The 16,878-nt window shown below is 43.2% G+C and overlaps 1 protein-coding gene across 1 annotated transcript in view; it reads right to left on the bottom strand.

Moving 5' to 3' along the window:
• Window positions 1-16,878, bottom strand: part of SOS2 (SOS Ras/Rho guanine nucleotide exchange factor 2) — a 96,099-nt gene that overhangs the window by 61,169 nt on the left and 18,052 nt on the right. Inside the window, exons 3-6 of the mRNA XM_050954592.1 lie at window positions 15,741-15,872; window positions 11,186-11,350; window positions 10,479-10,682; window positions 8,719-8,862 (exon numbers count right to left, since the gene is read on the bottom strand). Coding sequence (XP_050810549.1) covers window positions 8,719-8,862; window positions 10,479-10,682; window positions 11,186-11,350; window positions 15,741-15,872 — 645 coding nt within the window. The remainder of the gene's footprint in view (window positions 1-8,718; window positions 8,863-10,478; window positions 10,683-11,185; window positions 11,351-15,740; window positions 15,873-16,878) is intronic.

The raw sequence follows: 16,878 nt of genomic DNA, 5'->3' as shown, positions 1-16,878 counted from the left end.
TGGCTGTGACTCTTGAATTTGGAAATCACCATGGAAGATGGGGGAACAGGTGGAAAGACATAAAGGAGGCCTTGGGTTCCATTGTGGAAGGAAGATGCTGGGCAGTGAGCTTGGAACAGAAATGACAGTGGGTTACTGTCCTTGGTGGTGAACAGGTCTAATACAGGAACCTCCCAATAATGGAATACTGGCACAACATCTCTCTGCAGTGACCATTCATGACTGGCATGGTTATCTTCTCACGAAGTCTCTAGTCAATGCTGACTCCTGGGAAGTGAACAGCCATTGGGGTTAACCCTGTTGCTAGCACCATATCTAGACTTTGATGGCCTCCAGGCAGAGGGGCGGGAAGCATGCATCTCCTTGTTTATGCAGTGCATCACAGATGTGACATCCATCAGGTTCTACACTGTGGAATTTCAGAGGACAGGCAGGAACACCACACAGGCCAGCCTGATGGCCCTGAGTTCCATGATGTTTATGGGAACTCCCATGTTCTCCAGGAACCAGATCCTTTGCATTCACAGGTGGTCCAGGTAGGCTCCACAACTTTTGCTTGGTGCATCTGTGACTGAAGTCTTTGTTGAGTAGGAGGAACAAAAACAATACCCTCTCTGCTTAATTTTTTGGGGTCCAGCACCATGTCAACTCTGCAACAAAGTAGCAGCAGCCTCAGTCTGACAAGCAGCATCACATATATGAAACTCTGGCATATGGTTTAACAACCCAAGGCAAGTCTGTAATCACTGTAGTCTGATCTTATCTCAAAAGTAATAGCGATCACAACGTCAGGAACCTGAACTCTAATAGGTATGCCCACTCTGACCTGGAGTCTACTATAACTCCAATGAACTCTATCCTCTGCATCACAGTTCACTAGGAGGACCTCCAGGCAAATAGGAAGGGAGAATATTCTAGGTTTGTTGCAGTCTCTTGCTGGGATCTGCCGTTGACCAGCCAGTTATGCAGGTAAGCATACACATGGATGCTCTGCCTTCTCAGGTATGCTGCAACCTCTGCTAGCCACGCTGTAAAGACTCTCAGTGCTGTGGAGTGTTTGAATAATAGTACCTTCTGCTGGCAGTGATTTGGCATCTGAAGAAGTGGGTATTCACCTACGAAAGCTCATGCTCCAAAACGTCTGTTAGTCTATAAGGTGCCACAGGATTCTTTGCTGCTTTTACAGATCCAGACTAACACAGCTACCCTTCTGATACTTGGCCTCACTGTGAATCTCAAGTACTTCCTGTGAGCTGGGTGGATCTTTCACAAGAAGGGAGAGACCTCTTAAAGATAAGGAAATTATATTTCATGAACAAGGTGTGAAAGTTGGCCACCCAGTGGGGCATCTCAGTTTGGTTGAGGGTATCAATATAGGTTCTGGGTTGCTGCCAAGGTTCTTCACCGTGTGCCATTCCCACCTTGGCAGACTTCAGGACTCTTTCCTTGGAATTAAGTTTCATAGTCTCCTTGTGGGACGATCCCATGTGTTGCTTGGAGCTCATGCTCTATGCAGGATTGTTTCAGTGTTGTCCTTCTGACGTTGAAGGTGTCAGCACTGAGGTCACTGGTGTTGAGGGCATCAAAGCTGATGGTGCCAGTTTTGACAGCATCCCTTTAGTTACCTCTTTCAGTAACTGCTCTTGGAGTGTGGTAGCTAATGCTGATTCTTTTAGTTCCACTTCGATAGCTGTCACTTCCTCTGGGTCTGAGTGATTCACATGGATCACTCAAGCAGATGTAATGTGACCCATGAGTCCCCCACAATTACAGATTCTAGAGGAAAACAACTGGCACGCCAAGCACCTTGGGATACAGCTCTCCCCCATGTAGAACAGGCAAGAGCTGTGTCTGTCAGTAGGGAGGATGAGACCATCATAGGATGGGCAGGGTTTAGAGCAGTGGTTTTCAACTGTTTTTCATTTGTGGACCACTAAAAAATTTCAAATGGGGGTGCAGACCCCTTTGGAAATTTTAGTCTGCAGACACCCAGAGGTCCACGGATCACCGGTTGAAAACAACTGGTTTAGAGTCTGTCATGTTGGTGCAGGGGGAGGGATAGCTCAGTGGTTTGAGCATTGGTTTGCTACGCCCCGGGTTGTGAGTTCGATCCTTAAGGGGGCCATTTGGGGAACCAGGGTAAAAATCTAGGGATTGGTCCTGCTTTGAGCAGGGGGTTGGACTAGATGACCTCTTGAGGTCCCTTCCAACCCTAGTATTCTATGATTCTATGAAAATACCTTGCCCCACTACACGGGAGGTAGGGTCTCCTCTCTTTTTTTTAATTGCAATGTCCAAATTAAAGGAAACAGGGGAGAAGAGTGGTGAAAACTCTCTCTTCACCACACTATCCAAGAAAGGGTGAGTTTGAAGCCTTGTAGCAGTAGCTGGTCGTAAAGCGGCTGGGTTCCATCTCACTGTCATGGGTGGTAAAAGGGAACTGAAGGAGGGCTGTGGTCGCTCTGCCCTTTCTGCCATTGCACAAGGCCCAGACAGACACTGCTATTCAAAAGAATCCAGTCTCGCATGCAGGAGACATAGGAGCACCTACAACAGTGGGAGCCACACAACATATTTGAAGACACGTTTCCTATACTTACTGTCTGGTTACGATTTCTCTGGTTAGAGCTGCATTAGAACATTTTATGTTCATATGCTCGTAATTTTCTGAAATTTTCACCACTGAGGCATTTTCCACTCATGGTCTCTGCCCAAAGGTGATTTTTTTTTTTTTTATTAAAGTTTGGGCAAAATGCCTTCAACTGTTTTTCTGCTAAGAAAACAATCAATGTAACTGTTTTACTTCACAATAAAACAAGAAAAACTATTTAAAAGCGAATGAAAGTGCTCTCGTAGCAAAACCACGACTGTGGAGGAACAGAGATTCCAATTCCGGTAAGAGGGAACTGAAGAGAGGTTGACCCACACAAACTAATATAGCATCACTTGAGACACAAAGCTACGTACAATGGCCACTGCTACGAAAATCATCTGGCTCTGGCGCACATGAAAACCCATGTTTGGAATACATATAGGGACCACCACTTGAAGAAGAATCATAAAATGCAAGTGTAAAAAAGCTGCAGGCACTTTTGGTGCTAGGCTACTGCAAAACTAACTGATATCTGAAAGCTGCATTCAGCATTACAATGGTTGTGGTTGTTTTGGAAAACTGGTTTTGATTTAACAAAGTTATGAGAATTTGCAGCTTGTGTACAGAGCATACACAGCAGAATTTTACATCATCACATACACCTCTGAAGGCATGTTTTATTCAATATCCATGAGACAGAAATGATTAATTTAAGTTCCACACATGCATGCATATTTCAGCCCTTTTTTGCTTTAGAATATTTGAGCTAGATATCAACATGTACTGTAATTATAAATTTTTAAATTGTTATGTGATCAAGAAGAGGTTTTCACCGGGATTCTAAAATGTCACTTGTCTAGAAACTTTCTATCCCAAACCACCAACACACTAGACCCAAAGAAAAAGGCGAAAAACTTTTTAAAATGGAAAGGCTTCTTTCCTCTCTATTCCCTTCATCTCAAAAATGCTACCCCATTTTTGCACAAGATTTGCAGAAGAAAATTTATCTATGAAAATAGACCAGCCCAAAACGTGATTTAACTTTATAAGTAAATCATAGGGCTTTTATAATGGAAATGCTTAAGACAACTTTAAATATACCTGCTGCTGTAAGACCTAGGTATTTTAGTTTTTATCACTAAGCATCTCTTTTTTATATGTTTTACACAAGAATGGAAGTATCATAAAATGTGTGAAATGTTCAGACAACACATCTAGCCTACCAAGTGACCTTGCTCTATATTACCTACCTACCACTAAATTCAACACACTCAAATATAGAACCTGCTTTTTTCCTAGATGTAAGTTTCATAATTACTTCTTCATTGCATTAAGAACTTTCAGTTAAATGAAATATATAAAAAATCCAGGCTGTATTTCATTGAAAGGGCTTTGCTTACTGCATAAATCATAAGAGGTCTTTATGACATATTGGTAAGTGAAAGGAACAATCTCTGCTCTTCATAAGAACCGCTGTAACCTTTACTTGGACCAGTTGCTAGTTGCAGTGAGCTCTCATTTGACTTTTAACTAGATATATTCTGTTTAAAAGCACAGAAGTGCAAAAGAAATTACCCTAAAATTATCCTGCTTAGGAAGATAATGGCAAAGAAGCCTAACTACAGGCTGAAATATTTAATAAGTTGGAAATTCATTCATTCATAAATGAATTCACAGTTTAAGACCAGAAAGGACCATCACCTCCAAGTCTGGCTTCCTAGCTAACAAGGGCCATAGAATTTCACTCAGTTACCTCTGCATTGAGCACACTAACTTGCATTTGATTAAGGCATCCAAAAAAGGCATTCAGTCTGGATTTGCGGACATCAAGGGACAGACAGTCCACTACTTCTCTTGGTAGTCTGTATCAATGGTCAAACTCCCTCCCTGTTAAATTTTTGCCTTATTCCTAAATTGTATTTTTCTGGCTCTAACTTCCAGCCAGTGGTAGCTGCTATGGTATTCGTCGGTAGACTACAGAGCACTCTGCTGCGCAGTGTTTCTTCCCCCTCAAGGTACTTACACATTGTAATCTAGTCACCTCTTAGTCTTCTTTGTGATGAACTAAACAGATTGAGCTCTTTAAGGGCTTGTCAACATGGCGACACTCAGGAAATTAATTTTCAAAGTGGATTGGTTAAACCACATTAAACCCCTGTGTGGGCACTCTCATTCAAAATTAAAGCAGCCTTAACTCATCTTAGGGCTTGTCTACACTTCAAACGCTACAGCAGCAGCGCTGCAGCAGCACTTCAGAGTAGACACTAACCATGCTGACAGGAGGGGTTCTCCTGTCTGTGTAGGTAATCAACACCCCCCCTTTCCAAGGGGTCGTAGTAAGATTGATGGACGAATTCTAGCACTATCTGCACTGGGACTTAGGTAGGTACAGCTACGTGTCTCAGTGGTGTGGATTTTTCACACCCCGAGGGACACATATATCAATGTAAGGGAGAAGTTACCTACCTTTAACTGGAAGTTTTTGAGACGTGTGATCCCTATCTGTATTCCACTAAGGGTAATGCGCCATGTGCCCGGAGCTGGAGCTTTCCAAAGTAGTTGTATCCGCCAGTCCACACGTGCCCTTGCATTGCCTCATAGTTTTGCCCAAGTGATAAAGGGCAGGGCGGGACTGACTGTCTCTTTAGTTCCTTCTCCACCGCAGACCTATCAAATCCACAGCAGAGGGGAAGGAAGGTGGGTTTGGAATACACATAGGGACCACACATCTCAAAGACTTCTGGAAAGGCTTTGTCGATAAAAGGCCAGGGCTCTATGTACATCAAGGAAGTGAAACCACTGTTCCTCATTTGAGGTGTGCGGTTTGGGAAAGATGACTGGAAGGTGTATGGATTAATTGAGGTGAAAATGAGAAACCACCTTTGGTACAAATTTGGGATGCAGGCACAAGGAAACCTTGTCCTTATGAAATGCAGCGAAAGGGGGTTTTGCCATCATAGCCCCCAGCTCACCAACCCTCCTTGCAGAAGTAATAGCAACCAGGAAAGCTACTTTCTTAGATAGAAGAGAGAGCAAGAGGCCAGAGACCGAAGGGAGGGGGTGGGGGTGGAAGGGGGCCCTTAGTACTGTGAGGACAAGGTTGAGGTCCCACTGAGAAGCAACAGTCTGGATGGGAGGGTATTTGCGTACAAGGCCTTTCCAGAATCTTGCAGTCAAGTGGTGGGTGAAGAAGGAATGCCCCTCCACAGGAGGGTGTAAGGTACTAACGGCCGCTACGTGCACTTTGATGGAGCTGAGAGAGAGTCCCAAGGCCTTCAGAGACAGAAGGTAGTCTAATAGCACGGGAATGCCCACAGCCTCGGGGGCAAGCCTGCTCTGTTGGGCCTAGACAGTGAAATGAGCCACTTGGCCTGGTATGATTGCCTTGTCGAGTCCTTTCTGCTATTGGAGAGGATGTATAAGACCAACGGCGAGCATTCCTGCACTAGCGGAGGTGTCCATCCAAAAACCAAGCTGTCAGATGGAGCACCCTTGGGTTGGGGTGTCTGAGCCTGCCGTTGTGTTGTGTGAGTAGACTCGGAAACACTGGTAGTAAGAGTGGAGGATGCTTCGATATGCAGAGAAGAAGAGGGAACCAAAACTGGAGAGGCCAATACAGGGCGATCAGGATGACCGTCGCCTGCTCCCGTCTGAGTTTGTGAAGAATGCGTGGCAGGAGTCACAATGAAGTGAAGGTGTAGCTGATCTAGTTCGACCAGTCAGTGATCCGGGTGTTCCCCTGTGAGTGGGTCCCGAGACCTCCTCTTGAGCAGTAGTGGAGGCACTTAGTCTTGGTGCGAGATGTAAAGAACTCCCAGATCAGGTTCCTACCCATTTGAAAATGTCTGCAACTACGTGTCGTGCAACTCCCATTTGTGGTCAGTTCTGGTTGTGACTGGAGGTCACTAAGGCGATCAAGTCCGATAAGCTCTGGAACTTATTTTTTGGCGGATAAGTGCATGTGAAGACTGAGTCAGTGCGTGTGCCTACGAATTCTACTGATTCTGTTTGATGCGCACTCCTAGGGAGAAGAGCAGAAGAAGCTCGCCGTTTTTCTGGACCATGCTGCCAGTAGCCAGTTCTCTAGGTAAGGGAAGACAAGGACTCCTTGTCGCCAAAGGTGGGCTGCTACCACAGAGAAAATCTTTGTGAAGACTTGTAGGGCAGTCTGAGCAGGAGAACCCTGTATTGGAAGTGTTGGGGCCCCACTGTGAACATGAGGTGAACTGTCTCTAGGTTGCATATATGCCAATATGGAAATAGGCATCCTGCATACTGAGAGCTGTAAACCGCATGCCTTTTTCTAGCGAAGGGATGATAGCCACAGGTGTGACCATGAGGAACTTCAGTTTGCAAATGTAACAGTTGAGGTGTCTCAGACCCAAGATTGGTCTCCCTTTTTCTTGGGCACCAGGAAGTAGTTGGAGTAGAATCCTATGCCTTGAAGGGCTGCAGGGACTGACTTTACTACTCCTCTCTGTAGGATGGAATCCACTCTAGGGTAAGAACACTGTCGTGAGAGTGATCCATAGAACGGAATCAGGGTGGGGTATACGGAGGAGATAGTGCCATAAACTTCATGGCATAGCCACGCTGAAGGACATCCAGGGCCCACTTGCCCATTGTAATCATGCTCCATACTGACAGAAAGAATTTGAGACAGCCCCCAAAAGGGGTGGCTGCTGGCTCTCTAGTTAAGCTGAGAAATATCGTTTAAGCGCAAAATGAGTGTGTTGTGTGGAGGACTGCACTGTCAGAACAGGTGGATGGACTATGGGCCCAATGACATTTCTGGGGAGGTTTGTGGCCGTTGGTGGTAAAGCTGGGAAGTTCTGCACTCAGTGGGCAATAAAACTTTCACTCTGGAAATGACGTTTATATGCCTAAGGATTTCAAGTTGGCTTTAGAAGCTTTTAGCAACTGCAACGAATCATCCATCTTTTGACTGAAGAGGTGCGATTCATCAAAGGGCAGATCTTCAACTGGGTTCTGTACTTCTCTAGGGAAACCTGAGGAGGGAATCTTGGTTACACTCCTCATGATGATTCCAGTTGCCAAAATGCATGAGGATGAGTCTGCTGAATTAACTGCAGCCTGAAGTATGGACTTAGCAACCAACTTTTCTTCCTCGAGATTTGCTTGGAATTCAGAACAATCCTATGAAGGCAGCTTATCCATGAATTTCACCATCTGTCCATAGTGTAGGAAGTCATACTCGGCGATCAGTGCCAGGTAGTTTGAGATCTGGAACTAGAGGCCAGCTGAAGAGAACACCTTTCAGCCCATAAGATCCAATCTCTTGCCCTCCTTGTCAGTTGGGGTGGAGCATGGATGCTACTGTTTATTTCACTTAATAGAAACTCTGACCTCCCCCCTTTTTGGGGGTGTGTGTGTGTGTGTATGACATAGTACCTCTTTTCTGCCTCTTTCAGAGTGGGGGCACACGTGACTGGGGTATGCCACACAGTGCATGTCGGTCGGAGAATGTTCTTGTTGATTAATTCAGATTATTTTCCTGAACGTCCCTATGTAGACAAGCCCCAAGTCTCTCACTGTAAGGAACTTTCAAATAATTTTTGTGGCTCTGTTCTGCACTGTCTCCAAATTTCCAACCTCCTGTTTAAAATTTTGACACCAAAACTGGATGCAGTATTCTAGTATCTGTCCCCCAATGCCGTATACAGAGGTAAAATCACCTCCTTACTCCTACTCTCTTGTTTATGCATCCAAGGATTGTATTAGCCCTTTTTGTCATATCATCACACTTGGAGCTCATGGTGAGCTGCTTGTCCACTATGACCCTTAAATCATTTTCAGAGTCACTGCTTTCCAAGACACAGCCCTCAATTATGCACGCATGGCCTGTTTTTTGTTTCTAGACGCATGACCTTGTATCTGTCTGTATTAAAAGGCATGTTTGAATGGGCCCATCTTACCAAGAAATCTAGATTGCTCTGTATGATTGCCCTATCATCATTCTCTGTTCAGAACCACATAAACATTTTTATTTTTTTGGAGGAGCAGAACATGCCCTTTATTGTCCATTCCACAGAGATAGAGAGTCATGGACACTAGCTTAATATGAAGATACAAAATATTCCTATGAAGTGATTTTAGAAACTCACCTCTGCCAGATCTTCAAAGCAGCTGCCAGCCAAAGGATGAGGACTACTTTCATCTGTCATTTCAACAGTATCCTCAATCAACCCCAAAAGCTTCACAGTCAATTCATGAATATCTGAAATGTTGCTAAAGATCGTATCGATATCCTGAGAAAACAAAAATTATGCTTTAGTACTATTTGTTATCATTTCCTTTACTCTTTTGCAGATATCCAAGTGTTTCAAATAAAGTGTGAGCTATCTAAGCCTTGTCTACACTGGCAGCAGTGTGTGAGGCACATGTAGCTTATATGCTACAGTGAAAACAGACTGCATCCACCCTGGTGGAGCCTCTCCCCACTGCTGGAGCTTTTTTATGCTACCTCCATCATGCCAGAGCCTTTCCCTGCAGCAGGGAAAAGCTCCAGCAGTGTGGAGGCAGCATGACACTGCATTGCTAAAACTAGCAGTGCAGATGGAGGACGCACTGCTTGGGCGTAGAGAGAGCCACGTAGGGTATACCCACAGGATTCAGGTTTGTCATTACTCGCCTAAGCAGTGTCTCACTATCGGCATGTCTATGCAGTGCCTCTGCTCTACATGCCACCATAAGGAACGTGCAGTGCAGACATACCCTAAATAGAGACGAGACAACAGAAAGAGAGGGGAAAGGAAGTCAAGTTCTAGGCGTCAATTCAGGCTGAGCAATCATGCTTGGGCATATTCACTTTGATCCAATATTGCACGATTTTTACTTTTAAATGTCCAAGAGCATGGTGCAGTAACCAATCCAGCGTTCAAGAGCAGTGTTTCTTGTGAGAGGCTACGGATTATTCACTGGGTAGGACAATGGGGTCCAACTTTTTTAGCCTGTACACTAACAGGCCACAATCAGGAGGGGAGGGGCAGTTTAAAGCTGTCATTATTTCCCCTCCATCACCCTCCTTGCTCTTTTCTGTCTCCGAACTTAAACTGAAGTGAAAATTTAAAAACAGCCCCCAGCTCAGGTCCCAATGACAAAACTTTATAATCAAAGCTATGCAGTCACTTTTTCAGAATACCAGATGGGCTTGGAAAGGGAAGTGGCAGCTTCCTTTTTCAAGTCCTGCTTTTAGTGTCCCATATCTCAGAGAAACACCCATCTGGGCAGTCTTCCCCAACCCACCATCTGGAAAGCACCCTTCCCTTGACTCCAACCTCTGACTGACATCAGTTTCTTTTCCAGTTAGCTCCAGCCTTGCCCCACTTCACCCAATGCTCAGGAACTCATCACATCTCTCCCTGCCCACACCCTAGCCCCCAAATCTCTCTTCATCCCCTTATCAATTCTCCCCTTTCCCTGTCAATTAAGGTAAATTACCAAGGTTTCACATCTTCCTCTTTTTGAGAGACATCTGCAGCCCCTCTTCCTAGTACTCTCTTTCCTAGGAACCACAGCTCCTCCATCTGCTGCTTTGCTGCTTGCTTGGTAAAGTGCAGGTGCATAATTGCATAAGGATCAGATTTTCTACCCACATGACCATCTGGCACTATAACTATTGTTTGCATCTAACAGGGAACCTTGCTTTTTAAACCTTGGTCTGAGAATATTCATCTAAGACTGCTACCTGCAGTCCCTCCCTCTTATTTCAGGCACCAGTCACCACTTCTGTTATACACTAGGATACTTCAAGCCAAATTTCACCTAATCTGCTACAGGCAATGTAAATTTGCTAAGTTGCAGTTGAAAATGGACGTGCAAGTACTTAAGTACTAAAACAGTAATCTATTAAAAAGGGACTTACATACGGTGTGAACAACTTTCTGTTAGACAGGAAAGCTTCCCGAAACACTTTTATTATCAGATTCAACTCCCGAAGATATTGTCTTTCTTCTGCAATTTCAGTTCTCACTAGCTCATAGTAATTGAGTTCACCTGAAGAAGAGGGCTCATCTTCACACAGCGAAACCAAACCAATAACATCCTGATCAAACATATCCATCAAAACCTAGCAAAGAGTGAAAGTCAAGTTTTTATACAAGTCTGATTTCTATCCTTCATTTAAACTCAATGGTCTCAATTTGTTCAAAAACTAGTGAACTGTATTTAACACAACACTTTCTGTAATAAAAATCAGCAGGTAGCAATGTTGAATCTTTGACAGGATCAACTGCCAATGCTGTGTTTTTTATAATTTAGTGCAGCAGGAAAACAAGTTAGGATTAGCGAAAGATGGATTCAGAAGAACAGAAGGCATCTTGAAAAAGCTTTTGCCTGATGATGAAGATAACTGAAATTCAGCAAAAAAGGTTTCTGAACAATTTAATAAAGATGAAACTAGAAAGACTATTTTTTCCTAAACCACTTAGAGTGGAGAATCTACCATTACAAAGAGGAGTTATAATAATGAGAATCATAACAGGATGATGCAGTTGGGAACTAAAGGACAATGTTTTTAAATGAAGCGTTAAGCCAATTAAACATCAGTATAGCAAATCAATTATTTCTTACCTTATCAGCACACATAGACACTTTAATGTCTTGTTGGGAGATTTCAAAGTGTCGTATATTGAAAACATAATTTCCAGCCAGTTTCAAAATGTCAGCTGAGATATATTCCAAAACAGCCACAATATAAAGAGAGACATGATAATCAACTTTATAGCCTAGAACCTCCTGCAAATTGAAAACAAAACACAGTAAAATCATAGTCATGCCTGAAAGTTATTCTGACATTGAGCACCATTATTGGAAAAGTGAGATATTAGCATTTTTACCAAAAGGATATTTGCTTTGCTAACACACAGCTGCAGTAGCCAGACCACAGAACAGAAAATGGGAGCCTGTGGCCAACAATATTCACCAAGGAAGATCTTAGAAACATGCCACTGTCACACTTTGCCTGCTACAGAAACATGGCTTTTCAAATCCCATTAAAATTAAATGACTTGAGTGGGACCATTTATGGGCTTAAAATTAAGCACGCCTAAATCCTTGCAGGATGACAGCCTACACATGGAAAATGGAGGAAAAAAGATTCTTCCTTTTACATTTGTAATGCAAAATGTGTAGGCTTTCACAGAATTAAAAATGGGATGCTCTAAATCTCTTGCAGGCTTTTGCCCCCTTGCATTAGCACATCCATTATCCTAGAACATTTGGCTACCGTCAAAAGACAGGCTACAGAGCTAGATGGACCACTGGTCTGACCCAGTATGGCCATTTTATATAACCTTAAATAGGAATTAAGTGAAGTGTTCAGATAAAACGTGTGTGCAACTGAAGAAACCACATACACTCAAATCAATATGAAGGGGTTAATTAAGCTTTGGGAGTAGAAGAGAAAAACACGGAAGACATTGTTCCACTTCTGAAAACATTTCAAACAGCAGGATGATATTTTTCATATTCGGCTGAGGGTTTACTTCACCCACACCTTTTGCCTGATGCATATTTGTGATAGGACTATCATGAATAAATACAGAGAGGCGTGTACATTTTAGTAATATCATTAATCTTGTATCATGTCATCATATATTTTGGGATGCATCATTTAAAACCAGCTACTATGGTCCTATACATTTGCCCACTAGCTGATTTTACAGGTGTAACAAGTAAGGCTATGATTTAGTCATGGAGGTCGTGGAAGTCACAGAATCCATGACTTCCAGCGACCTCCGTCACTTCAGCCTGTGGCAGGCAGAAGCTGCAGGGTCCCCCACTGCTCGCAGGGGCAGAGAGCTACAGGGTACCCGTGGTGCCTCTGGCGGCCCCTGGAGCTCCAAGCTGCCACGGGCAGCAGGGCAACCCCCCAACCCCAAGGGGCAGTGGGGCAACCCCCCCCAGCCAACACAGGAGGCAGGGGACCCCCAGAGCTGCAGGTGGCACGGATACCCTGCAGCTCCCAGGCACTGCAGACAGCTCCTAGCCCCGTTTTGGGTAGTGTGGGGACCTGAAGATCCCCATTTTGTCATGGACATTTTTGGTTAAAGTCATGGACAGGTCATGGCTTCCATTAATTTTTCTTTTTTGCCCATGAGCTGTCCATGACTTTTACTAAAAATATCCATGACAAAATCTTAGCCTTAGTAATGAGCAATCTTCAAAAAGAAAAGCATTATTCAGAGCTGCTAGGTTTTCCTTCTCAACAGCCACCCACAACCACTGTCATAAACTAAGATATTATACTCAATAGATAGGAGTCTGATTATTATTCCAGAGACAGAATTGAAAAGGCTTCAAGTCTTCCTGGTATCGAATACATATCTGCTGTCTGTCTTCTTTTTTTTATGCTAAGTGCTAACTTTATTCAGCAATGCTACCATCTTACAGAAGGAATTTCCTTTTACATTTTTGAAATATGAAGCATGGAGAGAGAAACCCACATAATACCTTAATAGGGAGAAACGTTTGCATTTTAAAAGATTGACTTAAAGATGATAAATCATTGGATATTGTAAAACTAATTCAGGATAAACCTAGGCTTTAAAAAAAACCTCACTTGAAAAATCAACAGTATGCCCAAGAAATTGAACTTCCAGGCTTTCGTGGTTTCTTCTAATTTAACCAGTGGCACTACTAGTTAAGAAGCATAAGCCAAACAAGAATTTTTCCTGCCGCTAAGTTTGATGTGAGGTATATTAGACCAGGGGTTCTCAACAAATTTTTTGGTGGCCTCAAACTGTGGCTACCAATTCTTGTTGGTAGCCCCACTAACAATTTTTCCTAAAATTCTTAATTAACGTTAGGAAAAATAAATAAATATGCACATATACATGTCTAAATCATTGTAATTTATTGAATCTTTTTGAAGACTCAATAATAAAAATAATGTACAGTTGTCTCTATTCTTACTGAACCAGAATAGAAACACAAATAAGGTGCTCTGAAAGTTCTTGTCTTTTTTGTTGTTTTTTTTGCTTTTTTTAAAAAGATCTGCTATCTAGTAAGTCTGCTGCTGTGAAAAGTGATATTAACAAACATACAAATATCACTTTTCACAGCAGTAGACTTACTCAGTCCTGGCAAGCTCAGGGATGAATTAAGCCTTGGATGGGGAGGTCGATAGGGGGGAACTGGGAGATGAGGGGAATGCATGATGGGCTGGCGTAGGCCAGGGTTGATGGGGGAAGGGGAGCCCCACAGCTGGGGGTTGGAGCTCCATGGCCAGAGCCTGGTGCCTGCCATGCCAGGGCTGGAGCCCGAACCTACTGTCCCCAGGAAGGTGGTGAACTCACTAGCTGCCTGTTCCTCCAGCATGTGTGTTTCGGGAGGGGGGCGGGGCACAGGATCCAAACCCTGTTGGTGGCCCCTGGGGGAGGGACCACGGCTTTACCCGCCCCAATCACTGCCTGGGGACTGTGGCTGCAGGAAAAGGCCCTGGTGGCCATATGTGGCCACAGTGGCAGTACTTGAGACATGCTGTGTTAGTCAAACCATAAGAACTTTAGACAGTTAATTCTTTCTTAGAACTATACATATTATAGCACAACAGTTTTAATTTTTTTAAAAACCCTTTAAAGTAATTTGCAGTGATATAAAAGAATGTCACCACGTTTTTTAAGGAGCCGCATCTTCACGTGCTAGTACATAATTTTGTATTTAAATAATATTTCTTAACATAAATTTCGAAATAAGGGAAAAGGAGATGTAACTTTAAGAGCCACACCTACTCTAGAAATTGAGCAGTAAGGGTCCCTGAAAGTGTAACAAACCTACTTCCCTTCAAAGCAAATGAGCATTTTGACACAAATTACAAAACAAAAAAAATAGTTTGCCCTGACCTTAAAGAAGCTAACTTATAAACTGAAGACTAAGCATGTCAATGTTGCAGTACCAGTTATTTCTTTACTTAGAAAAATATGGTCCTTATTCAGAAGGCTAATTACTAAATATCTTAACTACAGCTAAATTTCACTGTATAAATAATATCGTATTATATGTACAGATCAGAAATGCTTCCCAAACCTTGCTAATCTTTAATAGCTCCCTTCTAAAGTATACTTGTAAATTAATCATAATGTAAGCCATCAATAAACTACAATGTTCCAAAAGCAATAGCCTTTTATTCCCTCGCTATTTCTGTGGTCTCTTTATTAAGAGCTTCCTTGTCACTTATTGACACTTGGTGACATGGAACAAGTATGAATGAGTAAAGGAATATCGACTTACTTTCCTTTTCCTAAGGCTATGGGGAGGAAGGCTGAGGAAGGGATATCTATCCCTCTTCCATTTACACATGCAATGAAGTGAACTTAATTCAGCTACTGCTACAGCCGCACTGATCGGAAAGTTGGAAATGCTGTTCCACTAAGAAAAATGACACTAAAAATAGCATTGGGGGTTTAAATTTTTGTGACTCAATGGTTTCCATATCAAACTTGCTTAGCTTGAAAGTAAAATTTACCTGCCAGCCCTATATACTCAACCTAGGATCTAAGTGTCAGTTAGGCTACTTTTCTTCTCAAACATCCCTTCTCCCTCCCCCCCGCCATAATAAGTGTTTTGTAGTTCAAATTAGGACCTCTGTTTTGCCTTGGAAAACCTACTGGTGTCCAATTATGCCTCAGTGACATCTTTTGACTCCAACAGGTCTGCACAAATGTAATTGATTGGAATTCAGTAAACATTTCTGTTGTTAATGTACAAGGAATAATATACAGCTCTATCCCTCTCAGCTGTTTTTGCTCTACAGTGCCAATAAAAAGCAGTAAATGCAGATACTAAAGGTGACCAGGTAGAACTCTGAATACCTAAAGGGAGCAGATATGTGGGGTAAGGTGCCACCGTTTTTTACGTACTTAACTTTTCAGAGTAGAACTGCGCTTTAATAAATGAAGTCTACAACAAGAGAGATTCAAAAGTTTTGTTTAGTGCTACATTTACGTAAATCCAATATACTAAAACGGCTAGTTTTACTCTTCCAATCAACATCTGAAACTGATCTCGATTTGTCTTTTCTATGATAGTTTACACACAAATTAAAAAGAAATATTTAAAGATACTAGGCTAAACAAGCAAAACATAGCATAAAGTAAAAATTAGCTCTTAGACTTATCTAAAATACCTTTAATAGGGGATGTATCTTGTCCACAGGTAGTAGGAGAGGGTTTCTTCGTTTTCGTTTCTCTATAGCAGACTGTGCATCAGCAATAGCCCACTTGTCGATTGGATGAGGAAATGTCTTTTGAACTCGCTCCTGCCCAAACATAAGAAATGCAGTTTAACCAGTCAGCATACAGAAGCTTGCAAAACAGTCACTCACCTAATTTCCCTATTAATGTTTGTACCCCATCGCTTCCTTGCTTCTAACTGCTCTATTTCTCTCTGTCTCTTAATCTTTGTTTTTTCTCCTTTCATGCAGCCCCACCTTTAAGCCTTGAACAGTCTTTTACTTCCCACAGAACAAGCATCCTTTCAAATCTTGCCTCAAAACAGTCCTTCCTGCCCTTTGTTATTTGCATTATGACAGCACTTCGAGGTTCCCACTGACAGGGGCCCAATCATACTGAGCACTGTACAAACAGAGTAGGAGAGGATACTAAAGAGCTCTCCGTCTAAATGGAAAAGACAAAGGGAGATTGTTCCCATTTTACAGATAGGGAATTAAAGGACTGTCTACAAAGCAAAGTAAAACCCATGGCTGGCCCATGCCAGTTGACTCGAGCTCGCAGGGCTTGGACTGCAGGGCTGTTTCACTGTGGTATCCATGTTCAGGCCTGGGCTGCAGCCTGGGCTCTGGGACCTTCCCACCCTGTGGAGTCCTACAGCCTGGGCTTCAGCCCAAGCCCAGACGTCTATACAGCAATGGAACAGCCCCGCAGCATGGGCCCCATGAGCTCAAGTCAGCTAGCACAGGCCAGCCACAGGTGTCCAGTTGTTGTGTAGATATACCCTAAAGAAGAGGTGCCCAATCTACGGCCCACCACAGCATTTCATAAGGCCTGTGGCCTGCTTCAACACAATATACTAATGGCTGATTCATTAGCATTTTGTCATCACGTTTACATAATTTTAGTTTGTACAAGGATGTAGAAGCTCTTTGGCCCACAGAAGGTTGTGCTTAGGTCAGTGATAACCAAACTTTTCAGGGTCATGCACCCCCTTACTCCTGCCCATGCCCCCCCCCAAGCCAGGGCTGGGAGCAGGGGGGTGGGGAGGGGGCAAGTGCAGTAAGGGGGCCGAGGCTGGAGCCGGAGCCAGGG

The sequence above is a fragment of the Gopherus flavomarginatus genome, chromosome 5 (genome assembly GCF_025201925.1).
Source record: "Gopherus flavomarginatus isolate rGopFla2 chromosome 5, rGopFla2.mat.asm, whole genome shotgun sequence".
Lineage (NCBI taxonomy): Eukaryota > Metazoa > Chordata > Testudines > Testudinidae > Gopherus > Gopherus flavomarginatus.
The sequence above is the reverse complement of the archived record's forward strand: the minus strand, read 5'-3'. Positions and strand labels throughout refer to the sequence as shown.